The sequence below is a fragment of the Aquila chrysaetos genome, chromosome 12, assembly GCF_900496995.4.
Source record: "Aquila chrysaetos chrysaetos chromosome 12, bAquChr1.4, whole genome shotgun sequence".
Lineage (NCBI taxonomy): Eukaryota > Metazoa > Chordata > Aves > Accipitriformes > Accipitridae > Aquila > Aquila chrysaetos.
In genome coordinates, this window is record NC_044015.1 from 2,344,952 (window position 1) to 2,372,800 (window position 27,849).

The 27,849-nt window shown below is 42.0% G+C and overlaps 1 protein-coding gene across 2 annotated transcripts in view; it reads right to left on the minus strand.

Annotated features, from left to right (window-relative positions):
• Window positions 1–27,849, minus strand: part of INSR (insulin receptor) — a 65,493-nt gene that overhangs the window by 18,913 nt on the left and 18,731 nt on the right. For both annotated transcript variants that reach the window (XM_041127889.1, XM_030032355.2), the window contains 5 exons: window positions 5,479–5,794; window positions 3,777–3,922; window positions 3,332–3,476; window positions 2,871–3,085; window positions 394–520 (listed from right to left, as the gene is read on the minus strand). In XM_041127889.1, the coding sequence (XP_040983823.1) occupies window positions 394–520; window positions 2,871–3,085; window positions 3,332–3,476; window positions 3,777–3,922; window positions 5,479–5,794 (949 nt within the window). The remainder of the gene's footprint in view (window positions 1–393; window positions 521–2,870; window positions 3,086–3,331; window positions 3,477–3,776; window positions 3,923–5,478; window positions 5,795–27,849) is intronic.

Below are 27,849 nucleotides of genomic sequence, written 5' to 3' on the forward strand. Positions count from 1 at the left end.
TTTCCAGCTTTATTAAAATCAGCTTGGTAACCTTGATTCTGTAAGAATGTTTCCTACCTCAAAGGGAATAGAAACCTCAACGTCCCATGGAGATAGTGGGGAGCTGATGAACTCCACGGTTAAGAGTATGTATGTCCAGAATAGTTGGAACAAGTAATGTTTGGATTGTTCTTAAATGAGGAATTTTGACTGTACACAACTCAGTAAGTCAGGGATCTTAATGAACACTTTTATATAAGGGTAACATCAGAAACTTAAGTGTAGGAGCCAGACAATTACAAAGATTAAATAGCTATGCCCACAGCAGGTTTAATATCTACTCTTCAATGCCAACTGCCATTTATGGAAGCCCAGCATGGCTATTATTTTGTAACCTAACAGTGGATCACTTACGCTTCTTTGTAAAAAAGCATAAATCCCAGGAGATCACGGAAATCAGGAGGCCAGTATGGCTCCCACTTCAAGAGGATCTTGTCATGAGAAGTTCTAATGGAAGAAAATTTCAGCAATTCATTTTCACCTGTTACAAAAGAGAAGTGACAATAATTTTGTGAATGCTAAAAAATAAAGGTTTCTATTTCTAATTATTTTAGAAGCTTATCTTCTCCACAGATAAATATAAGAATGTTGGCATTGAGAAGAGCTGTTCATTAAAAACTTATCTTACTTTGATGCTATTCCTGCCTTAAGCCAAGGGTTGGAATAGATGACCTCCTAAGGTTCCTGCCAGCTTAAATTTTTCTATGATTTTATGAAAATGACCCTGTAGAAGAGTTGAACTAAATTCTAATAAGTGGGAAATCTAAAGGCAACATATTTTGAAACTCGTGATGATCTACACAGCTGAACCCAGTAATATGGTTTGCATATAAGACAGAGGCTACAAAAACTAAGCACATGAATTCCCAGCCTTGCCCCGAAGTAGCATGGTCCCTTTGCAAACAGGAGGGAAGGACAACAAACAGTTGCAAGAGGGTGGAGTTCTGAGGCTCAAGGGACACATTATGATATGGTATGTCCAAGCAGCCCAAGAAGGACAAACTCTGTTGCTCTGATTGGATTTGCCATTCCTGCAGTAGCTGCACAAGAGAGGAAGAACATTCATTTCACTGGCACAACATCCAGAACAAACAAGGGCTTTTTTTTTTTTTTTTTTTGTAAACAGGATGCTGCCAATGTGAAAACTAGACTTGAAATGTAAAAACAAACAAAAAGCCAAACACACTGGCAACCTGTGGTTTGAGGTGGGGGGGGTGGCACAGAGAACAGCTCAGCACAGTGGAGTTAAAACTGGCAAAGAGAAGTGCAACCGTCTCCTCCAGCTGCCTTTAAGCATAACAACCAGCTGGCCCAGGAGTTGCACACAACCACACAACAGAGCTGGGTTTGAACCCCAAATCCAGTCTCATCCCCAAATGTGGGAAGAGCTCGTTAGTGTCTCGTGGGAGGAGATGACCTTTACAGGCAGCTAATTCCTTGTACCTCCTTCACTCTGCCCAAGCTAGAGCTGAGATATCCCCGAGGGTACGGCTCTAAGTAGGTTTTTTCACTGGTACTGCCGGTTTTTGGGCAGGCAGTCATTACGTTCCCTTCTCCCCACTGCACTGGCATGGCTGCATGTGTTGATATGTGGCAAACCAGATCAGGAAACTGATTCAGCTGAAGGATCTTCACTTTTTAAGTCTGTTCACAAATAGCTACATCAGCGTAACAAAGGCAGAATTGGGGAAGGCATTGTTTAAGCAGTGCTGTCACCAAATACAGAGAAACAGTGCAGCCACAGGATGATCTAAGCTGCATTGCAAGCTGTGAAAAGAACAAGGAACTGAAATGCAAGGAACTGAAATCATAGTTTAATTAACGCTGGGGGTTTTGGTGGCAATACCTGCTTAAGTGTCTCGTGTGTCAGCCTCCATGTGCTCCTGTTCCTGTGTGCATATTAAAACTTTGTGGGGCTAGACAATAAATCAGAGCACAGAGATGACACAACCCAAGAACAAAGCAGAAAGGGCTTGCTATTTTTTACCCCATATTACTTCAACAGTCTGGTTCACCATGTGGCCCTGTAAGAGTTTTACTGGCACAAACAGGGAAAGGGGATTGTGTGTGGCATAGAATGGGAACAAACAGCAGGGTTGGGGGCGCAAAAGGGATGCGCTTATGGTAGTACTGCTGCCCGAACAAGTGTCTGCAAAACTACATCTTCAGTAGCATGACTTTAGTTAGAGCATAAAGCGAGACTGTGTGTTTGCTCCTTAGCCATGCTGACACAGGCATGGTCTTATCATTGTTCACAAAGAAAGCCACTAGTTTAAAAACCTCTGAAAAGCTTAATAAAAATTATTGGAAAAATTTCTCTGACTGTTGTCATAGCAATTCCCCCACACGGCTCCAGAGATGGGTGGAAATCCTGTTTCTCTACTATGTTTATTCTGTGTGCATACTGTTGCCTCCTGAACACGGAAAAAGAAGTTTATGACTATTAATCAGGTACTCAGCAGTAACACAAAGTCCCAGTCTGGACTGAGGTTATGTTGCGCTAAACTCTTCAAAAAGACACAACAATACACTCAACCCTGAAAAACTCACAGCTGGGCACACAAAGAGCAAACTTCTGAAGACCAAAGTTGGCAAGGTAGGCTCCTGGCCAGATGGAGAACCCGTAAGTACTTTTACTCATGGCATATTGACAGTGTCACTGCAGTGCACAAGCAAGCAGCAAGTCACATGTCTGGTGCTTTACCAAAAGGACAAGGACAGTCCCTGGAAAAACATCATAGGCTAGGCTGAGAGAAATAAGAGTATGAGGTTAGCAAGGCAGAGGGAAAGGAAAATGATGCAAATCTTGCTGCATTCTGAGACTTTCTTACATGAGGCTTGATCACCGTTTGTCTTCAGGGCTATGTCGTTCCTTTCCTGACGCCCCTTAGTCCCAGAGATCTCCTCCATCTTGTGGATTTCTGACAAACACAGTTTGGGATTATAATGGAAGAAAAGTTTGCCTCGTGCAATAGTGAGGTTGTGTTTACTCCAGTCCCAGAGTTGGCGAAGATTCTGGTTGTCCAAGGCATAAAATGAGTAATTCCTGAAAGCAGAGAATGAAAATGTGGATTGGGAGGGGATCCACTGAAAACTCTTTTTTTCTCATGTGCTAATCCAGACACCAAAGAAAAATGAATGCAAACTATCTTCCCTGGCAGGCCATAAGCCGTGGGCAGGGGAACATTTAAAAATAACTTGGGAATTGTTTACCAATACAAATCACCCTGATAGCACTGGCACTCCTTACACTTCAAAGCATTAAAATAAAGTATCTTTTGAAAGAACTCACCCAGCTTCTAATGTTTCTCCTCTAATCAGATGTAGTTTACGAAAAAAAGAAAGAGAAACCAAGGCATAAGACCGGCGAATTTTTAGGTAACCTGAGATTTCTTCTATCAAGCCAAGATTCGCTTCTAGCTCAGCTGCTATGTTATCTATGGAGAGGAAAACATTGGGTTTAGTTTTCTGATATCACAGAAAGAAACACTGATATCGGAGCCCAAACATATTAAATAGAAGTGCTTCACATTAATTCATAAGACCTTACAAAAATCAGTTTGCAAAAAACCCCAAATGAACATCACAAGAGCCTTTGCTTTGTAGTTATTTTTCTGAATCACTCTTAAGATTCAGAGTGGTCAAAGCAAAAGAGAAATGCCCCAGCTCACATATAGTGTCATAGTCACTGATCTGACATCCAGTGCTCCCTACCCCCTTACTCATGCAGAACTTACTTCCTCCACGGATATTTATAACTAAGCTTCCATTAACAACTGTGCAGCCACGGAGCTCCTGTGCCGATGTCACTGAATCAATCGTCTTCTCTTTCCCGTAGTCGCAAACCTTTGGACAGGGCCCTGCGCAGGGTGTACAGTGCAAGCTGAAAAACAAGAGTTAGCAATGCAGATGCGATGCTTTTGCAGAACGTCATCTGGGGCATCCCTAGTGATTCTCAAAAGCAGAGTAATCAATTCAAAGCGACAGTGTTGCGACAATATGCCATGGGATTCACTTGCACCGAGCAGCACATGGCTCTTAGGAACTCCAAGTAACTGCTGATAATTCTTTAAGTTGTCATTTCCACAGTTTGAACACTAATTGCTCTGTCCCTTCCTACATAACAGAAACCAGAATGAAGTGATTTTGACTATTTTGAATAGCCCATCCACCACAGTGCTGCTTGGTGCTATACATACCAGGGGTTTCAACATCAAGAAACCCAGGCCCAGCCTCCATCCCAAGATCATTAACCAAACATGTAACTGATGAGCAGAGAGCTGGCCATTCATCTGGGAATCCTCTGATTAAGGACTGTACATAAAGTTGCTTTAAAAAAAGGCAAGCAAGCATGTGCTTTGTGCTCTGGGGAAATACTTCTTAAATGGCAGCAAGAGGATTGCTTGCCCTGGTCATAACACCACAAGAATGTGTTCCCAACTAGTTCAGAGAAATAAATGCTCTAGGAAAAGCATGGAGTAGTGTTGTGAGGTCCTACTGACAGCAGCCTGGAACAAGCATAGGAGAGAGGCGATGGCTGCTGTTACACAAGCAGCATATCTACTTTGGGGGCTGCTAGTCCATTCTTTTGAAAAGCAAAACAGGAAATGGAATAAAAAGTCCTGTTAAGAGTGAATTCCCTGAAATTATTATGGCAGGAGCAAATACATGCGAGCACAAAGCTACCAATATTCATAGGAAATCTGACTCATCACAATATATAATGTTATTGTGGGACAAGCAACAAAGTTTTCAGTGATAAACAGCTCAGCAACAAATTATTTAATTCCTTTGTTGAAAAACTCTGGGAATAGACAGAATGGCTGTTCCCTGCTTTGATTCATGCTACACTTGTTTGTTACATTGTCCATTTATGTCTGGCACAGCTTGAACCTGCTCATTGAAAGTAATTACAGGGATGAGGAACAGATATTCTGAGAATGATCCTCTCAAAATACACTATGCTCTTTTCATTAGACACGACTTGTCCCTATTCTGCTTAATAGCGAGGCTTTCTAGTCCGAGGTCTGCTTTGGAGGGGAAGGGAAGCAGGGCTACTACAGCTGCTCTATTGGCCATCTCCCATGTCCTGCTCAATTACAGAAAGACCCTTCCAACTTGAGGATGCTCCTCTTCCTTGTCCTCTCCCTCAATCTCCCTTTCCCACTTTTTCCAAGCTTGAGAGGAAACAAGGGAAGCCAAGGGAAGAATAAACTACTTGCCCGTGGCAGGTAGACCTGTCTGCTTTTAATGGCTTGAATTAGCAAGGTATTAGTTTGCAAATCATATTAAAGTAGACCAGGTAATTGTCACAGACACTCCAATGCCGGAAACCTTTGTTGGTCTTGACACAGAACACAGACCCTCTGTCCAAGCGAGAGAAAAGCACAGCACAAAAACTACAGCATGGTTTCTTCACCTGCAGACACTTGTACTTACTTGCTGGAATTCATGATGTACCCTGATGGGCATTCATGAACGCATTCGTTATTGTGGATGACGTGACACCCCGACTCCCTGGCATTTTTGCATTTGTTGTGCAGTTCCTGGCAGAAGCTGAAGGTCACACAACGCCACCCCTCAAAGCGATAGTAACCGGGGGGGCAGGTGTCCACGCATTTGCCTTCAAGGTAGAAGTTGCGGCAAGCCACGCATTTTTCAGGGTTGTTCGGCTCCGTGCAGTCCCCAAGACATTCGCTGTGACAGCACTGACCATCAGAGGTGCAGCCTTGGGACTTGCAGGCAGGTGGACAAACTGTGAAGAGAAAAGATGAAAGGCAACTGAGTATCATAGCACAACCTGATGACGTATGACCGTGAAAGGCTTATGAGCACCAACAGTTCATCCTGCTTGGCTTGGCAACTTTCTTTTCAGAGGCATCCATGAACTGCAGATGTCTGCCTCATCTACACTTTTCAGTGTAAATTCCAAATTTTAATAACATTTGTGAAGAGTGTTATCATTCGCCCTCACAATTCATTAATGCTCATCTTCAAAAAGAAAAAAACAAGTTTCCTCTTCTCTCAGTCCAGGACTACAAGGCTCCCAGGAGAGCTTTGCTTACTCCAACATTATTTCTGAAGTCCAGAAGTGATGAGACTCTACAGCGAGAGCTTCCCAGCCTGCGATAGCCAGTTTCAGCCAGAAGATTCTACTTTCTTAGTTTAAGAAACTAAGTTTCCCACAGTAATGTTGCAAATAAGGCATGCCCAACAATACTTCTATAAAACCCTTCAGCTTTATCAGGATTTGCTTCCTAGCTGTCTATCAACCTGTCACTGGTTCCCCTGGAGGAAACCTGCCACCCTGGCACCCAACACAAGCTCTTCGATGACTCTCCCAGCAAGTCCAAAAAGAAGGGCACCCACAAGTGTTATTGCTTGAGGTTTTTATGGTTTACTTTTTAATTACCCATTACTTAGCGCCTCACAATACTTTTAATGAGCGGTTTGGGCTTTGAAATAGAAACCAAGCAGGAGCATAGCTCAGAGCAAACACCATGACTAATACTGAGCAAAGAGCTGGAGGGGAGGCTGAGCAAATCCAGAGAAGCTCTGAAGGGAAGGACTCTGAAGTCCACGCTCAGCACCTTCACGCTCAGTCTTAACGGCTCAAACGAGGCTGAACCAATTAAATCCAACTGCTTAAACCAGAACACGCCACAGAACTTCAAGTCAGAAAAGATATAATAAAGCTGAAATCACTACTCCAAGAGCAAGCACCACAGCCAAGTACGGCTTTGACGCAGCCATTTAAACACCAGGAGGAAGAACTTTAGATGAGGGATGGGGGACATGGGCCTGGATTTATCCCTATGGTGACATACAGCCTTTGGGCTACAGCTGTGAGTTGCCAAGACGCAGATCAAGACATCACCTTCTTCTCACCAAACAGGAGAGTTTTGTCTGAGGGGACACCTGAATGGCTGCTGATGTCCTGTCTGAGCACCCTCAGTGAGGGAAGACAGAGATAAGTCCTCCTGTAATCTGTGCTGGCCAGACCAAGTAACTTCACGCTGAATTACCACCATCTGCCTTTAAACTTCCCAAGCTTTCTGTCCAATATTCAGTGTTGAAGCAGAAGGGGCTTTATTTGGGGAGGTCCCAGACACACCGATGTGCAGGGGCTAAAATGACATTTTAAATTTCTGGCTCATGTGCGTGAGCAGACCAATAGTGGAACGTGGTCTAGTTTTATTCAACTAAATGAGCAGCATGTAGGATCCACAGTACAGCGTGCTACCAATGTTTTGATGATCAAATCCCCTGCTGTGGTTAGGAAGAAAATCCCCCTCTGCCATTCTCCGCCCCATGTTAAAGGATTGCAGAATTAAGAGTGTTAAAGTGGTTAATGCTGTTCTTGGAATAAGCAGCAATAGCGGCAGTAGACGGGATAGTAAAGATGAGCAACCTCAGGTTTGTTCCAGCCTGATAAATCCTTTGAAGAAATATGAAATGGATAAGGTTGAAATTCTATCACAAGGTCAATTTAATCTCAAATATCTTACTGCTTCCATGTCAGTCACTCACTGAAGGTATTTTCTGTGTGCACCCCTCAAGATTCATCCACTAACAAGAAACACAAGCATGTATTTCAAATTCATTTTCTTTTACGCTGACCAACTTTTTGCCCTTTTCTAGCAATAGGTCTTATTTTGTGAACCTGTCATAAATAGTAACTGATCGAAATGCAACTGCCAAATAGAAGCAACCTGCAGCTGATACCTTGTATTAGACTAAATATAATATGAGAAGCTTGTTTTAAAAGCATGGTTATACATTCTTCACCAGGCCACAGATGGAGCACAGTTTAACAACAGAAGTTATGGCTGCAGTTTATGAGAAATATTGGCAACAGAAAAACACAAGACAGAAAATTCCAGAATTTAGTCCAAAACACTATCAAACTTACTAATTCCAGTCTAAAATATCAAGGTTTATCTGGCCAAAAAAGTCTGGGCTATTTCTCACACACTTCCCCATGTTCCTAAGTGAGCACTGACATACCGATGTGTTGCAAGGACTTCCACGCTTGCTAGTACCAGCGCTGGCTGCAGCACACACCTCCCTGAAGCGGGTTTAGCATCCAGCTGGAAAGTAAACTGCTACAGCAAATGCATGCAGCAATGATTTGTGCAAGCTGGAGGGCGAGTGCTGGCAGCGCAAGTCACAGTGTTCATCATCAGTGCTTCCTGCAAAAGGGTATTTTCCTGGGTCTGTTTCATGTTTGAGAACTACAAAGTTTAAAATATTCAGATGACAACATTTGTTTCTCAAGGAGCCAGTGGAGCAGACAGGTGATTGAGAAGAGTTGGTCCTCATGCAAAACACCCAGTGACACATGGCACCTATTTAACATTACGCTACACCGTATTTTTTTTAATCTGTTATGGAAACTAATCTTCAAAGTCCTATGCTTATTTACACATTTTGAACCCAGCTGCAAATATTCACAGGGCAGAAACTTTAAATTCTCAACTCTAAAGGCTTTTAGAAGATACAGTTAAACTATTTTTAAACTGTTCTTAATGTTTCTCTTTTTCCTGTTCTATGAGCTTTTGATGTCTAAAAGACAGCTTGAAGAAAGCAAAGCAGCCAAGGCAACATCTTTTTTTCCATTAAGCACTCAAGACCAGAAATTGTCAGTCACTATTTTGTGCAAATCCTCATTATGCAAGATCCTGAATAAATGTCATCTTGGCATTATCAAAGTATGCATGCTAGAAAGCACCTGAAAGTCATGTAGAAACCTCTCCAGCATATCTTCATTGCCACTTCTTATAACTATTTCTACAGCATCCATGCTATGTGACTCCGGATGGGTCAGATGGGGTTTTTTGTTTGGTTTTTTTTGCTGCCACATTAGGCTTTCACTGCAGGATGACATTGAATAGGTTTATGCTGACCAAGTGCACCTCATTAACCCTTCATGATTGAGGTTTGCAGGCTCCAATAATTGTCATTGGCCCGTGTAGATTTGCCTCTTCACAATGAGATCACACTTCTGGGAGCTGTGGCATGGTCCGGTACAAACCAAGGAGGCACAGGGTATGCTTAGGCATAGCATCTACGCAGCCCCAGCCTCTGGTTAATGCCGCGGGACTTTTGGACAATGCAGTGCCTCCCTCTCAGCATAGGGAAAAAAGTAAATTCTCTTCATTCCTCCCAGAAGAGGAGAAAGTCAAACGGGAACTTCATAAATCCTAGTTAGAGAAAGGGAAACAGCTATTTTGGGGTAGGGGCAGAAGCCACCACACTGTACCATAAAAGCTGCTGCAGGAAAAGGGCTTCAGCACCGGTACTGGAGCAAAGCTGTTCATCACAGCCATGAAACCGCTTCATCAGATCTTTAAGAACAGAACTTTGAAAATCTCTGTCCCAAAGATGACAAACAGCATAACACTTAACTAACCCGCCCTGGATGGGGGAGAAATGGAGCCGACACAGAGGTTCAAACCTGTTGTTCCAGAGGTGAATAAATATTTAACTAGCTAGCTAGAGTGGCTCCAAAGACTTAGGAAACAATGCATTTCCCAAACCTTTCTGATTATAGATTCAAACTGACATTTCTTCATGCTGCTGAGGCCCAGCTGGGGGGGACAAAAGGCAGCAGACTCAGCGCAAAGGAATTTCTACCTCTGTGGATTGCTCCTGTCATTTCACCACTTCCCTGTGCTTCAGGTGGAAACAAAACACACTGATACTGTAAACATATTCCCGAGCCAACACAGGTAACCAGGAGATCCACATTTAACAGGCAAGTCAATTAAGCATTAAGCTGTTCAGCTAATAAACACAGTGTGTCTGAATACTGAAGTATGATTGAACATGTTTGGGTTAGGTCTTATCTCTTGCTTTCTGCTAACAAAAGAAAAGCAGTTAATTGTCAGAAAAAGAGGAAAAAAAAAAAGATAAAAATAACTCAGGGTAAGTTTTGCTGTTCCTTTGGGATGCTCTGCCACTGGATGGGTTTAAATAGCAGTGTCCTGGGTGAGCTGAATTGAGTATTCAAATCCATGGTGGTTTGGGTATGATAAGAGGTACACGGTTCATTAAGAAGAATTCTAAACCACCCGTGTGAACATCAAGATACTGCATATATACTGTACAGGGACAGATGTTCCCACGTGGTTTTGGGACCGATCTGTCATGAATTGACACGATCTTTCTACCGTGCAATAACAAGCCCCATCTGTGTGAACGTGGGTCAGCAGCGGCAGCCCGGGCCACCACGGGTCCTCTCGGCCGGCCGGGGCCACCGGCCACATCCCACGCAAGTCACTCCTCTTGGCCGCTGGACGAGCCAGCGGCAAGAAGCAAACTCGCCTTACACCGACAGGTCCTTTTTCATGAATTACACAAGCTGGTATTTTGATTACAGACAAGGCAATTAAGAGGCTCCAGATCCAACAAAGTCCAGGACAGAAAACAACTGCGGCAGGAGAACCGCCCTCAACCTCAGCCAATGCATTTGCTGCCTGCACAGGGAGGCATCCAACCGCTCCGCTATCTGCACAAGGCAAATACGCCTTAACCCCTTGCCAGCCACCCAGAACGGGGCTCCCCAAACAAGCCCTCGCCTCCCACTGCTTGAACGGCAGCCCACGCCGCTCTCTGCCCACAACGCTGCAAAACTCATTAGGCTAACGCAACGTAACTGGCGATTGCAGAGTTTTTTTCTCACGGCGAGTGTTTAACTCGTGAGGCGTATTTATAACCAGGAGAAAAACGTAGGAGGAAGCCAGTACGAACCCGGCATTGACACAGCTTAAAATGGCTTGTTTTGGCCGCAATATGTATCGCTCAATGCCAGAGCTTAGGTTAGTGTAATGTTATATGACGTGCACAAGCGTATAATTCAAAGCCAGAGTCCCACAGAAACAGTATCAGAGCGCTCTGCATTTCCCTGTGTTTTTTTCTCCTACTGTAAATGGCTGTAATATCTGTCATATAAATTTATCCATGAATAGTCTTGCACACACACATATAATCATACTTGAGTTACAGTTGCAGCGGGAACTGTAATTTAATTTCCTAACTGTAGAGTCACGATAATGACCTCTGTAGAAATGGGTTCTTGTGGTTCTAAACAAAAACAAAACCAACAAGGAAAAAAAATGAAACCCGAGGACTAATCGCCCACAGCAGTAACTCCTCTGAGTGTGTGCTGCAAGCACGTGATCTTAATTTAGCACTATGGAGTTTGTGCTTGTTTCCTGAATTTCTGCAAGTGCTGAGCAGCATTGCTGCTATTGAAATCCATATGAATCTGACCTCCTTATAAAATTATATATTAAATCATGTTATACGTACATAGCATTTTCTACTTGATCACTTTTCCTCAAGATTAACTCATTCTCTTCCTGTCAGAAAGACTCCAAATTTACTAAGTCGTTAAGTAGTGTTTGTTACAGAGTTCTATAACATAATTTTTACCTGTAAAACAATTTTTAATTTTTTTCACTTGTGATCTTCTATTTTCTTGTAAGCATTTACTTGATCTGAACACGTCAAGATGACACCTAATCTGAGTGCATTAATGTATAAGGTTGAAAAGAGCTATTAAAATTAATTAAAACTGTGTCCAGTGAGGACTAGGTATAAATCCAAAGCTCCATAGCAGAGTGGGTTGACAGAGGGTTGCTGCAAGAAAAACAGTGTGCTGTCAGCCCCTCTGCACTGTGGCTTATGTCCTTCAATTATTTCTTCATGTCACCGAGACCAGAGAGGCAGAAACCTAAACCCTAAACCCCACCAGCGGCAGTTCTTGGGCTGCACAGGGCAAACTGCTCCCAGGGCATTACGACAGCAGTAACGTGCCTGGCAAGAACATAGTTAGAGAGGTCCACCGGACTGTAAAGAGCACAAGGACTTTTGATCGCCTCAGTGACTAACAACAGTAGCGCTCTCAGACCTCCCCGAATCTACAGAACAAATGCAGAAGCTAGAACAGAACAAAAAATAAGAGGTTAACATGCTTCTACAAAAAGAGTGTCAGCAACACCTGACACAGGCTGTAGTTATCAAGCAAAATTCAGGAAATAATCACAGGACATTCAAGCAAACTTTATGCCACTTGCTCACAGCGCTCAACTGCTCTAACAACATTTATTCCTCCCTTTTCCCCGACACCAAAGACATCCAAGGAACAACCCTCCCAAAAACTCATCAACTCAAATGCTGTTATCCACACACAGGATTTCAATTTTTAGCACCAACTCAGGAAGGAGCAAGTGCCAAATAAGTTCAAGGTTTTACAATCAGCACTAAAATTAAAGTGGTATTTATAAAATAAGATATTACAGTACATAATGCCACAACCCCACTGAACTGCAAGTTGGGAACGTTAGGAGGTCCGTATTTACACAGGAACAGATAAAATTAACTGCAGGTGCCTCCCTTCCCATAGACAGCGACTTCCAAAAACAACACACTGTTACTAAAACGTAAAGGAAACTCTTCCCATTGACATTTCTCAGGACAACTTTACAACTCTTATCTCATCTATCAGTAAGGATAAGAAAAAACTTGTTTCGCCTCCCAACCCTTTCACAGGTTACGTGCTCGTTTGGAGCTACAGGGAATGTCTCAAATATTCCAAAACAGGACCGGTGCCATTTGCAAACCCTGTGTATTCGGCTGCTTCCCGCAAGGCATCCTCCCAGACAAGAACAGCCACCACAGCTAAAACTGAAGGAGATGCTGGTACTGTTGTGTGGACCTGTTAGGATCGGCAAACGTGAGTTTAGAAAAGATAAAAGGGTTTGGAGTTGTGTGCCACCTTGTTCAGTTGTGATAATGGACGATATGGAGGTCTGTGAAGGAAGTTGTTGAATGGAGATAGAGGGACAAGGTTGAGCTCTGTTGTTGATAGAGGAAAAGAGCAGAAAAAGGGAGATCTCTCTAGAAATGCAGTCTCTTCCATGCCAACCTTCTGCTGTTTAGAATGTGGAGTAATCTATTATCTTCTGTGATACAACTGCTGGTGGCGTATTTCTCTGAAAACAGAGAAATTTACTCATATGTGAATTATGCCAAGGAATACAGAAAACTTACTAGGAGGAACTCATACATATATGCATGCATACATACATACACACATACTTTTATTTATGTAATATATAAAAATATATTTAAGTATAAGTCATCTTAATATGATGAAGCCTGGAGGAAGTCATCAACTGCAATGGATTCACAATGCCTTTGGTCACTTGCTCTTTATCTTCTTAAGAAGTTAAAACAATTGCAAACGAGCTTCTCCAGCTACCACACCAAGGACACAACGCAGTACCTGTGCCCAGGCGTACAAAGCCCTGCCTAACTTCAGATCCGATGGCTCACCTCCGTGGCTGGAGTTAGTAAGACAGCCCAACTAAAACCTCTTATTTTTGGGGATAGGACTTCTCAGGTTACAAACCTCAGCCAGGAAAGTTCCTCACCTTCTCCCATTGAACCTTCAGGACAGGCTCTCATTTCACAGATCTTCTAGACCTTTCTGTTTCTCTCCCTTGAAGGTTTTCACTTCTGCTCTCCTGTCACCTCATCTATTTACACAGAGAAGTGGATGCCTCCCACTCGAGTATGCCTAATATTGCCCAGACAGGATAAAGATCAAAGAAACATTTTCCTTTCATGCATTTTAAGCAGTCCATGTGGTGTTTACACCATGGCAGCAAGCCCCTTATGAACTTACAGAGCAAAGCATCTCTCTCTGGTGACAGCTAGGGGACAAAGACGAAAAACAAACAAACAAAAAATTAAAACTCAAGACTAGGTCTGTTTTCATTCTCCTAGTACCCTTCAGTCAAGCTGATTCCCCAAGCAGGTAAAAACAACTTGCAGAAATCTGGCTAAACTGTTGGCAATCAAGTTCAAAATACCAAAACAGGGAGCTTGATTTGAAAACACAGCAGCACTGTTAAAGGCGGAACAAGTGTCACAAAGTGCACACAAGGATAGCGACGAGAAGTTGTAAATACTTTACCTAGTGTCTACAACACTGCTGTTGTGCCATTCTCTGGCAAGCAGATCAAGCCTGCTCCTTGTACTTTGTGTTCAAAATTACACGGGAGCTTAGCATAAGGGATTGGAAATAACCACCAACCTCCGCCTGCTTGCTTGTTTTTCTTTAATATGCAAGCCCCCAAAATGACACTACATCTTCAGGCAACACCTGGAGTCCCCAGCCAGTTATCACTAAATATAACACCCCCATCCAAACCGATACTAACTCCAGGCTTTGCTGCTGTCAGTGCCTTTAATTATAATTGAAGAAGATTAACAAGCCACCACATCCACTCCTATTCCTCAGGTACCTGAGGATTGGGAGGCCAGAAGATTCTGAGCTTCAGTCCTTCTGACAGTAATTTGCTAAAGAGCCACTAAGAGAAATCTATCTCCCTATAAAAAGGGGCAGAACTGTTCAGCATACCTAACCTCTGGGGAACATGGAGATTGTAAGGAGTAGTTAATTTTAAAAGCAGTTTGGACATCAGCCACCTCATATTGTACTTGATTCTGTACATCAGAACTGAGGATTTGTAATTTAGACCAAGACCAGAATCTTTAAAGTTAATTTGGGGAATTTTTCTGTAAAGCTTTGTTCATTGTTTTACTCACAGCTACGAGGGTGCTTTTTTGTTGTTATGGCTTGTTAAATTTCAATCCTTATTACAACCTAAGGATTTGTTTTTATCATTCAGTGGTTGACACACCACCTGGGAGCCTCATGAAAGCTTCACGTTAATATTTAACTATATATTACTCTTTCTGATGTACAGCGTCTTGCAAACATCCCTGTTCACTTTAACCTATGCCCGTCAAACCTGCTCACTCACATTGCGATCCCAGAAGACCCAAGAGAATCACAGTGAAGTGGTCCATGCAGCCACAGATGTCCTAAAAATAAGTGTAATTGCATGTAAAGTCTCTATCCATACTGTATTTTGAATACAGATCTCTGCTCTCTGAACCAGCAGGATGTGACCCATCTCCCTCTCCAGCCAGGTGACCGTATCAGCACAGTGCTGGGGGCAAGCTTCTCATCAGACCAGTTTATTTCTTAGTGATCGGCAGCACAGACTGACCAGAGTAAGAAGTCAGCAGCTTAGTGCTGAATGAGAGAAGATGCTGCATCAGGACAAGCCATAAAAGAGAAGGATGGGAGTTGGTATCAGCCCTACTGAGAAACTGAGACAAATGGAGATATGCAGTAGTGCTTCAATGTACAGTGATGGTCTAAGAATAAGGTCCACCAAATTTTTCCAAACATAGGTCTAAGACAAGCGATTACTTTTACGTGCAAGCCCTGTCCTGAAAACGAGGAGCGATACGATCAAAGCGTGAGGCGAAATGTATAACCTTTGCTTTCTGCAAAGATAAGAGAGGGATAAGATTGCTTTTCTCAAGGCCATAGAGAAGTATGTTGTAGTAAACAAGGCACGAAAGAATGAAAGCTAAGTTGACACATTCAGCTATGTGGGGATAAAGAAGATTGCATTTTAGACATGTTATGTGAAAAGATGCGTAAAATGTAACCGAGACACACAAAATAAGAGCAAATCTACACCAAAAAGGACGTACAGATTACAGCAAATAGGAAAGTGGAGCTGTCCATAACTGAGAAAGGTAATGAAACGGGCGGAAGTATAAGATTAACCACAAGGAGATTAAGCTGATAACTAATGATCTACACAGAAGTGTCAGACAGAGGTTAAGATTTTAATCTGGACAGATTTCACGGCATAGTCATGAATTATAAACACAGATACTGAAATAGAACTTGTTTGTGGATGAAGATACTGAAAAGAAGCAGAGAGAAAGAAGAAACATAATTTATTCCAGATCCCCCCTTCCCACTTCACCGCCCAAAGAGGATGAGGAGAGAGAAAGGTAAAGTATTACCTGAAGGCTAGCTGTGCAAAGAAATATCTGGAGGATGAATTTTCCTGCGCAGCAGAGCTAACTAGCTCTACCAATCAGACGTTTTTTTCTTAAGTTACCAGGACATATAAACTGTTTTAGTGCACGGTCATTTAGCATGCTGCCCAAACCCATGCTAGACACAGAACGGCTGCGGTGGGAATCTGATCACAATGCCGGTCTCTGTCCCACTCCAGCCACTCCAAGGGTAAAGGGTTTCGCTCTGTGCCAAGAGAGGCTGACTACCGGAGACAGCAGCAGAGGGAAGGCGACTCTGGGTCTCGAGCAGCCTCTCTAAGCAGGCAGCGCCCTTGGAAGAAGTGCTGCTGGTCAGCTGCCTGCTCCCCAACATAACCCGAGGCTGGCAGCAGACAACCTGGCAGGAATCAAAACAGACCAGTTATACCCCACACGAGCAGCCAATGCACGGAAGGATTCACCAAAGGGCTAACGCATACATCCTTCTGTTACCAGATTTATTTCCCACGTAGATACATCCAAAACTAAATATTATAAAGCATGTCTTCCAGTAATTTAATAGGTGTCATGGTTTTCCCTGAACCTACAATAATTTTTTTCAAAATCATATTTGAACTGTGGAAAGGAGAAATGTATGCAGTATCTCATTACTAGGCATACTAGTATCAAATGCATAGGTTCTATGCACCCATATAATATTCTCTCAACCACTCTAGTCATTTTGGCCTCATCAGCTCATGCCCACTAATTTATACACCCTTCTCTCTTTGCCCAAAGCTGTAAGTATACTCTCCACAGTTTATTTCTAGGTATAAGAATTTACTTAGCTGTACTGAAATAGATACTGTTTGCTTGCAGTCCCAGAGCCAAGCAGTTGAGACCTCTCTATGAAATGTATTTTTATTTACTACTCGCCCCACTCATCTTTGGCATACCAGGAATACCCATTTTCAAGTAATTCAATGTATAACAATATGTGGCCCTGCACAAACTATCCAACTCAGCTCTATCCAGAGATATATCTGCTTAATGGCTTCTCATTACAAACATACTGATCCCTGTAGTTTTTGATCTATAGGATGTGTGCTGTGCCACATCACCCTGCTTCTCTAATCAAAGGGCCAAATGAGAAATGATAAAAATGACCAAAAGCCTCACAAATACAACCCTAAGGAAAAACAAATTGCTATAGATTAGTACAAAACCCATTAACTACATTGCGCAAGCCACCCTTAGAGGCTATTACTCTATTTCTCCTTGTAAATTATGCAAGCAAAAGTTGTAATCTGAAGGAATTTAATTCCAAACTAGTTGTACCATCCCAACAAGGAAAGACCAACAACGAGGGAACTGAATCTTCTGAAGTTACATTAGACTCCAAGGAGATCTCGGATTCTCAATCTTTCTTCCACAATAGTTAATAGATCCAACTGTCAATTGTCAGAATCATGAAAATTCTGTTTTATTTCATGCCTCTGCCTTGGTAAGCTCTTAAAATAACACTGACCGTCACTGAAGTCACTTTGTTCAATAATAAGGAAGTACAGTAGTAGCAAAAGTCTCATTATCTGCCCGTTAAACTGTGCTCGGCCATCAAGAGAAACAGGATCTGCTTACATAACACAAATTGTGCAGGCGTGCGCCACGGTTGCTAAAAAGCTTCAGCTTCGTGGATGTTTATCAGCATGGGAGTCAAGATACGGTCTAATCACCAGCTACCATCAGTATTGTCCATTTTAGAGCGATTAAGACTATTCAGAGCTGGTCTAATTGATACCCTAGCGTGAGCCGCGACACCTGCCGAACCCTAAATGGGGTAATTACTGAGAGTGTAGGGGAAACTTATGGAAATAACCTTACAATGGATAGAGTCCTCTGGGGAAAAAAAAAATTACACAAACTAGCGTTACCTAGCAAGAAGAAGAGATGGGACTCTCCTCTACAAGAAACCTGAAGCCATATCAGTTTCTCCAGAGACAAAGAGTCTTTTTCTTAAGCAAACTATAGAGGTTTCAAATCTCAGCACAGAGCTGCCTTTATTGAAAGCGATCTTCAACTGGAAGGGAGCCGAAGAAGTTTTTTGAGATGCCGCCCAGTCCTTCCACCTGTCCAAGGCCAGATCAAATACTTTACCTAAGATGTTTCTGACAGTTGTTTGTCTAAACCCATCTTAAAGTTAAATTCTGCCTTGAGGCACTTCCTGCATTCACCATCTGAAGTTTTCTAGCTCGTCAGCAGGTCGCTCTGATCAGCTCCACGTTACACTGAGGCACAGTGAGGGACACAGAACCACCCAAGAGGCCAACAGCAGCAGTGAGAAGGGATCGGTGGTATCCAAGTCCACATCCAGTGCACAATCCTCTGCAAAATACTTAGTATGAAGCGAAACACTTGACAGTTTATCGCTGAGTCCTGCTCAGCCTCCCTCAGTATCAAAGAAAGGCTCGTATTTGAAACTCAGCCACTTCAAATTAGGCTTTGGGTGGATGGATGTATTACCACAGTCGTTAGTCACTGGCAAATCTGAGTACCGAGAGACCTAAAGTGTGTTTGAAAAACACAATCTGGAGTTCTTTTTGTTATCACAGATTAGAGCATGTGGAAAAACAACACACTCTTCCCCACTGCTGAACAACAAGAACGGTCATGCAGCAACTCCTCCTTTCGCCAACAGAGCCATGCAAAACACGAGGACGTTTTTCTTATCACACCCACCAAATTCATGCACTGTGCAGGCTCAAAGGAGAACATTTTATATTCCCCAGAACAAAAACTGACACTTGATGCAGATACCGAGTTCTAATAGACTTGTGGACTAGAAACTTGATATCTAAGCACTGAATGAGCAGCCAAACACTATACAAATTATTTAAGCAGCCCTGGCGATAAGGTTATTGGAGTGTGGAAGAGAAGCCTAAGAAAAAGGTAATCTACACATGACATTTCTTTTGCTAATTTAATAATTGTAGAAACCTGCCGATGAGGTGAGAAGTTGTTTCAGATAAAGCACCAGTTTCCACGTAAATGCTTTTTCATTAGGTCTCCAGGTGAGACTGCTACTGCCCGCTACGCTTTCCCTTCTGCCAGAAACACAGAGCGTGCAGATTCCCCGAGCCTAAAATCCACAGAATTGAATGAACAGAGAAACGGTTTATAGAGCTTTAAAGGCTTCACTTCAAATACAGTTTTAAAACAAAAGCCTTATTCCTTTAAGCCATGTTAAGGCTCCACTGGGCGAGACTTTCAGACAGTCAGACATCACACCGAGGAGCTCCATTTCCTCTCTGGCTTTTGGGAGCTTTTGAGGGGTACTTACAAGGGAACTCTTGGACTCATTCATCTTGAACTGAAGCTGTGTAAACACATCCAGTGCGATCAGCCTTCCTTCAGAAAGATGACATTCAGAAAAGACTGAAGACCAGAAAAAACAAGTCCTATTCATTTTATTAAATCATTGCTGTTAAGTTTTCACTACCCACAGAATATAATTGGTTTGTCTTTTCTGCAAAGACAAGAAAAGCTTTTGTCTGATACTCAGATTTTAATGAATACTTTCATTGCTCATAAAATATTAAAATCCTTGCAGTGTTGTAATGCAACATGGATGCCTAATGAAGTTTAAAATGGTAACAGGAAAATGCTTAGTTATCCCGTGATGTCTGCTGAATTGGACGTGCCTTATTCCTAAGAAACCCAATACACTGGTAAAGCTTCCTGTATCATTCCTAAGATTTTCTAATCATGCCTTTAACAGTGCAGCAGGGTTCAAGCCCACCTTTGAGTGCAAGCATTCTTTACGTACTTTCTCAAACATAAAAAGTTGCCTATATGACAAGAGTTTTAGCGTGATGTCTGAAGTTTCTGCGCAAGAGATTTCCAGATGCTCAGGTCAGTGCAATAGCTGGAACTTGATTTTTTTGCAACAGGTTGCTTAGTAAAATCTCAGTTACTTTTCTCAGCTATTTCAGAACAAAACTCAGAAGCTAACAGCATCTCACTCGCATTATCAAAAGCAAAGCTGCCAAGTTCAGCAGCTCTCCCACAGACACTAAATAATCCTTCCCTTGAACACACGCCATCAGACTTGTCCCTCTTCACATCAATAGGGGAAAAATCAGCCAGCATATGAGCAACCCCATTTTCTGTCATGCAAACTGCCTTGCAGTTTTACCACACGAGAACGTTACATCTCAGCACTGAACTCTTTCCTCTTGGCAGGAAAGATCCATCTGTTCCTGCATCTCTGAAACACTGCAGATTACATCCTTCTGTTACCAACCTCTCCCTTACCGTACGCGTGGCTCTTTCGCCCCTGCCCATGGGTATTAAAGCCTTACATTGCAATAATGCTGTGCGCTGTTAATATAATTAAACCCCCACAGCTACAAAATCAGAGAAAATATTGAAAATTGAGTTGGAAATTATGGCTACACAACTCCAAGCCATGCCTGTTCCCTTGGCCTATAAACCCTTCCCTCCCTTACTATCCTACAGTCCAGCAGGCTTTATTTTGATGAACAAATTGAGACCAACCTCCTCCCTCCCTGCCCCAGACAATTCACTTTTTAAAAACACTAAATGAGGAACCATGCTTAGGGGTCAGGCTAAAGTGAACTGAGAGGAGCACGAAGAACCAGAAAGCCAGCAACCTTAGACATTACTGCTGCTCAGTCTGCAGATATTTTCTCTGATCTCTGACAAGCTTGCTACCTAAGTTGCCTTAACTCTGCGCATTGACTTAAAAAACATCGGTCTTTCCCTGTAACTTGAGCTCAGGCTCAGCTCCTCATGTCAGGGCCCTGAAATTCCAGCGTGGCCACATACCAGCAGCAATTCTGTAGGAGTCCCAAGTGACCAGCAATAAGATGTGTACATCTCCAGATGCCTTCAAATTGCACAGAAAACAAAAGATTGGAGTAGATCTATGAACAGATTAATGAAATTCCCCTTCCCCAACTAAAAAGACCTTGCAAATTTTACAGTCTTCATCAGATCAATCTCGCTAAATAGCTGTCACCCTCATTATGCTTGCATATAAACAAGGGTCATAATACTTAACAGCTCAACTGTCTGGCACCTGCCAGTGCTTCAGCAACTACAGTGTGGGAGCTGATGTCTGCAGAAGCTGAAATTGCCTAATTTACAATTACAATAGAGCAGTATTTCTTAACATCCTTGAAAAAGGGCACCTCTAACCTGATACACACAATTAAAATCACATTTATTTTTCTGGAGCGCACCAAAGTGATGCCAGCAAAACCACATATACCCCGAGTTCTTTAAAAATATGTAGAAGAAAATTAATCCCAGCATTCTGCTGAATGCTATTCTAACCGGACTTCCTTTCCAACTCTTTTATGGGATTTCCTTCAAAAGATCTTCTTCCTCAAAGCCTCCAACCTCTCAAGATGCCCACGAGCCAGCATCTGGTCAGGTAAATAAGAAAGCGCATTCTTAAATTAAGGAATTCACACTGAGGGTGCTGAGCTAGAAGCTCCTTGTTAGCACAGAGCATCCTCTTGCCTTGCCTGTGTCCTTCTCCTCGACAGCAATTCTGACCCTATTTTGAAGAAGGGAGAAGGAAATTACACGTTAGAAAACTTTTTAGATGTGAACAGGTGCCGAGCGTTCTGCCTTGTTTTTTTAGTTCATTTAAATACAGATTCACAAGGAAGCCAGACTCAAATGAAAACATTATAGTCGCTTAGCCAACATGTAAGCACTACACAGAGCCAAAGTTAATTCTCTGTTTGTTTTAAATGTCACAAGCCAAAATAAAAGCACCTCTCAAACAATGTCAGCCCAGCCAGCACAGTGCCCCCCCCATTACCCTCATCTAAAAAATCTAGATAAAGACGATGAACGCACACAGCTGTAATCTACAGTATTTCAGTGACCAAGCCGCAGCACGCTGGTTTGTACGCTTACGCCATGCCAGCCGCAAACCTGGGATCAAAGCAGCAACTGAAATAACTACAGGCACGTACCAAGCAGCTCAGCCCGCTGCCAGACAATCCCAGCCAGTACCCCCACAACTTCCCCCTACCCAACATTTTTTTTTTTTTCAGCTAACCAACCACCCTCATTAAGAAGCATAAACATCCCAGCAAGTTCATTCACATCCCTCCAATAGGAACTTGCACACAATTATAGGATATAATTGGGAAGCATGATCATTGAACTTTTAACCAGCTATTGTTACAAACTGAGTGAAGGGTAAGTGTTGCTTCCTCCAGGACACAGTTGGTTATTCACCAGCTCTGTAATTAATCAAAAGGTCCTGAAATCCTCAACCTTTCAGTTAGAAACAATCTTTGCACTGGTCACACCTGGGGTTTTTTGACCTTTTTTGTGTTTTGTTTTGTGGTGGCTTTTTTTTTTTTTTTAAAACACAAAATTTACTTACAGAGGCAATCCCTGTCAAATCCAATTTCTGATAGAGAAAGATGTCTCAGAGAGCTTTGCCAAGTGACATATTTCAGCTGGTCTTCTCACACACACTGAATACACTTCTTTGTATGGACTCAACCGTTCACAATCCCTTCAAAGCCTTCTACAACAAAGATTTCCAGTTCCTTCATCATAAAATGAAAGAATGCTATGCCATCATACACAGCTTAAATTTATTTTGCTCTGTTTGCCTAAATCCAGGAAGGGGCATCAGAATTGCATGTGAGATAAAAAACTTTTACAATTAATTAAAATTTTCAAGATTTAAAATACAGAATGATTGTTCTGCCTTCATTAAGGAGGGGTGAAGGGAGGAAAACATACAGGATATATAAGCTGGCCAACTCCTTATCTTCACTTAGGGCACCAAAGCACACCCAACATTCAGCAGGATTTACTCTGAATGAAACAAGTCTCCTCCTTCCTGAGCAAACACATCATACCAGGTGAACCATTTGCAGCTCTCCCATTCATGCATTACTAACACAGGTTAACTCTGTTGTCAGTATTATTTTTTTTTTTTTTTTTTTTTTTTTTTTTACATTCTGTGACTTCCCACTTCTACATCCATGCCCAGACAACAGCATTTTCCAACAAATGTGTCTGCCAAGTGTAGTCAGTCTTCTACATTTTATCTAACAAAGGGCAGTGCAGGTTCCCTTGTTTAAGCAAATAAGGTAACTTGGAACTGTTCTTGAAGCGGGAAAAATAAGTATTCTACCTGAAGTACCCTTGGCACGCCACCCTTGGAAATCACAAGCAGTCGACGTCACCACTGAAGATCGAACAGAGATCTTAAAACAACTTCCAGTAATATAAGTTCTGAACCACTGCATGTGAAGTAATAAACTCCTCTCAGCCTCCTCAGTGGCCCAGACACTGACTTAAATAACAAGTGTCTTGGGGAAGGGGCTAAGGATGAAAGAATTAAAATGGCAGCTTAGACCAAACAAGATGAAAACTTTTCCAATTTTCACTGTATCAGCAGCAACATACCTCATTCTCCTTTATAACTAATCAAAAACCTTTGCCTTGACAAGACCTCCGTACAGAAATTAAGATATCTTAACTTTGCGGAGAATTCTCTCAATTTACTGCTTATTAACTGTTGGGCGAGCTAGGAATTAGTTCTTGTTCAAATGCACTAAAGATGGAACCGATCAGACAGTGGCTTCTGTCTAAAGTGCTGGTCAGGAATTGGGGCGGGGGAAGAAAATCTTCAGCCCTTCTGCATTTAAAGTAAAGATGCAGCAGTGACGAAGCCAAAGAAACATAAATGTGGTGAGACCATAACAGCTGCACGCATGGGGATTTCTCAGCAAGTTGAAACTGTAAGTATTGAAATCCTACAGTCTTGTGCCACCCCAGGTCAGTGGAGAAAAGCCTAACTAGATGCTTCTTCACAGTCCCAAGTTTTATTTGGTGTTTTTAAAGTAAGTAGTATACTCTTAGACAGCCATTTGTACGGAGTGACTGTTTCCACCCCTTTTGCCCCAATTCTGGGCTGTATCACACCATCAAGCACCATAAATCTCTAAACTACTCTTAATAAGCTAAAGTGAATTAGTTTAGGATGTCTAGCCGTTTGCAAGCATCACAATAGCCCCAACCACAAGCACTACATGCACTCAATAAAGCTGTCGCTTGGCAAGGTTCAGAACAGACGCCCCAGTGAGATTATCGGGTGTCAACTTCCATCTGGCATTTGTCAGAGCTAGGGGAAAAAAAAAAAAAAAAAAAAAAAAGGCAGTTCTTATCAGATCTCGAAATAAAAGGAGCACTTCCACTTCATATGGTAGCAACTGGAAAAATTTCTTTTGTGTTTGAAGCTTTAAAAATATCTCGCCCTTGAGGTTAGCTAAGTCTGTTCAGTGCTTTGAGACCCTTTCCCATACAAAGGTAATAAAACTAAGCTTATGGTTACAGAAATTCCCAGCACATAAAAATTACAGGAAGCTGTTGCTAAGTAATATTTCTACCTAAGTAAACATCACAAAACATTTCCCACACACACCTCTGAACTTTGTTATTCAAACCTGCCTTGAAGATGTTCATAGTTGCAGAATTTCTTCTGGCACCGGTCTCTTTAAAAGCACTTGGTGCTATTTCACAGCAGTTGAAAGACATTTCAGGCTGAGCAATGTTTTTCTGACTGCTTTGTTGTGTTGCGTGTACTAGGAAACAAAGCAAGCTACTAAAGCTACTCTTCAGTTCCTTACCTGACTCCCACCTGTCCCAGAATTTTCCCTGGATAAATCACAGGAAAATTAAAGAGAGATTCTGTTGCATCCCTAGTCTCCAGACCTGCTTCCCCAACATCATTAAAAAAAATCTGGACAAACATTATTATTTTCATACAGTACCTTCCTTCAGCAGCTCCTTTGAACGTCAATTACTCCATCCAGACTGTCATCCCTTCTATCAGCTCTGTTTTACCATACTCTTCAACTGGCCCAAATGGTTTCATACTTTCCACTTTCTTTTCAAGAGGTTAACACTTTGTAACAAATTCTAGATTGCACTAATTGAGAGACACCACTTCTGATTTTATTGCATAAAGCCGGATAATAGATTGAAGAAAGAGCCTATCTACAAACCTGAAATGGCCCACACTCCTAATAACTCAAATTTCCTGGTAGCGTGAAGTCCCCAGATCAAGAAGATAACAGACTCCTACAAAAGTTTCATTCAGTACGAATAGGAGAACTTAAATTTCATCACATCCTCTACGGAACAAAGCCTATATTTTGCATATCCATCCTGATATTCCACGAATGCGGCCCTACAATATTCACCAAGGGACTGTCCGATATTGCAGATAATTTTCCTGGTCATTTTTATTTGGTTATCCTACTTTTCCTGGCTATTACCTTACTCCACCTCCAGATGACCCAATATGCAAGTAAAAGGCTGAACCCGCCTTTATAATTAGATCGTCAAAAACATCAGACAGCTTCAAATTATGTATGGACAGAGAAGAGTGACTGCAAAGAGAATTGGCAGGAAATCCTATTTCAGAGGGAATTGTTCCTTCCGCAAGTGGAGTGACAGACATATAGCATTTTTATTACATAAAAAAAACACATGTGGAAAAAAATGCAAAATATGAAAATCATGTTTGGCAGATCTAGACTGAGGTCTAGGACGTGGCATTTCAGCATTTTTGTTGTCTGCATTCTTCAGCAAAGACGCTCTCTGCATGAACATGCTGCACCAAATCAAGAACTACGTTTTTACGGCAATAAAAATAAGTATGTATGTAAAAAAAACCCTTATAAAAATGTGGGCTGAAAAGGTACAAAACCTCCAGAACAGGAACAGCACTTGGCTGCCATAAACAGCATAAGGCTAGACCCAAATTCCAAACCGACTACATAGTTCCCTCCCTTCCTACCCAAAATATAACATGAGTTGGCCTTAATTGAACCGACTTGCTTTTCACACCAACACAAGTAATTTAGAAAAAAGAAAAGAAAACTTTCAGGAAACACATCCCGACCAATCTCAATCTATGGTATATCCACCTACACATCTTTGCACTCAGACACAGATTCCTCAATACTGCAACTGTTTTTTCAAAGTGTGCAGCTGCCCACAAATCATTTCAGTTCCTCCCAACCAATTTCATCCACAACCTTCACTCTAACATCTGTAAGAAGATCCTTTACTTTGTTGTCTTGAACATGTTATCACCAACTGAAAAAACTTCTGGGCTGGAGTTATAGCTGCAAGGATGATTCAGAGACTTGGATGTGTGCCTCAGAGATAATTACATGCTATAACTGAAAGTTAGTTTTGGAGTTAACTGGGATATCTGTGCTGATTAAAATAAAGAACTATCAAAGATGCATGACCAATATGAGATGTGGCAGGGATAACGTGAAGGAAGCAACCACAGAAAGCAGGAAGGGGAAGGTCAGGGACTGGTGTGGAAGAGATGGGGGACACCCAGGACCCCACTCCAACCCCAACCACTGCCATCTCCCTTCCCACTCCCACAAGACCTTTCTGCGACATCTTTCAGCCTTCCCATGTGCGCGCTCTCAAACTTCTTGCCCATCTCCTAATTTTCTCCAAGAAGACTCAAAGCTTAGCAGGCTGGGAAAGCTTGCCAGCTTGGGACTTGTCTCTGTCAATTGACACACGCTCTGTAACATCAAAACAATCAATATTTACATATTCTGTAAGGATTTTTTCCAGTAGACAAAACAGCAAACAAAACCTGACCCGCAGTCCCAGGGCAGCAGTGCTATCAGTTTAGACAGCAACAACTTCCCATCCAGAGATGGAAAACCAAAAAATAGCAAACAGGAGATTCTACACCAAATTTTATAAAAACAAACTAGGGATACAAATAACCTGCGTTAAAACAAACAACACAAAAAACCAAACTTCCCCCAATAAAGTTACACTGAAATTGCTACATTTCACTCCAGGATTGGTCAAAAGACAAACAAAAATAAAAGAAGGGAACCCACTTAAAAACAGAGAGACAGGAGACTTCAGCACAACATTAGCTGCTGAAGACTCCCAGATAAACTGCAAAAATGCAGAGGGAAAGATTTAATGACATTAATACCCTCAGTACTGGGAGTTGCTATGAGGCTCTTCAGGCTAAGGAAAGCCAAAGTACAATTCACACAAGCTCTTAATAATCTTGACAAAACAAATACACATGCTAAGGATACATTATGGCTGGCATGAGAACAGAGAACACAGCGATTCCACCAACAGGTTCACTAAATAAATGTCACTTAATCTCTACCACAGTTACTAGCATGCATGTGTGCTGAAAGTCTAAAGACTACTCAAAAAAGTCTGAAAAGCCTCAAAGACTACTCAAGCTGGTAAAATAACTTTAGAAGCATACAGGCAGGTGTCACAAGGCACAATACAATACAGATAGCAGCTTGCCGAGAACACCAGCTACCAATAAATAAAAGTACAAATCTTAGCATTCAAAACAAAGATAAGCGTGGTTTGTTAAGTGATTTTGAAAACGCATACCAATTACAGCCAAAATACATAGAAGCATTGCTTCTCTAAATCTTCTACAAGGAATACAGAAAACCAGATGGGAGCATCTGTATATAATTACTTTTGAAACCATTTTCAAATTCAAATTTCAATCTCAAATTCAAGTCAAATGGACTTAGTAGCTTGGCTTCCTTAGGTAACTAAGCTAAGATAGCGTGTGATACTGTCTGGGTATTCTCCAACAGATTTAGCTGAATTTGTATGAGAGGCTGAGGAGCTGAGATTTCTGCCCCAATGGTAAAATACTACATTCCTACAGGTTTCATGGAATCAGGCAGTCATATAAAGGAGAGAAACCATACATTCCAGCCTGCTGTAGCACAGCCCCAGAAAATTCACAGGAACGAGGGACATTATGAATGGTCTAGCCACAGAAAAAGTTTCAGTTAGATCTTTAACCTTATGAAATAGCAGAAAACATAA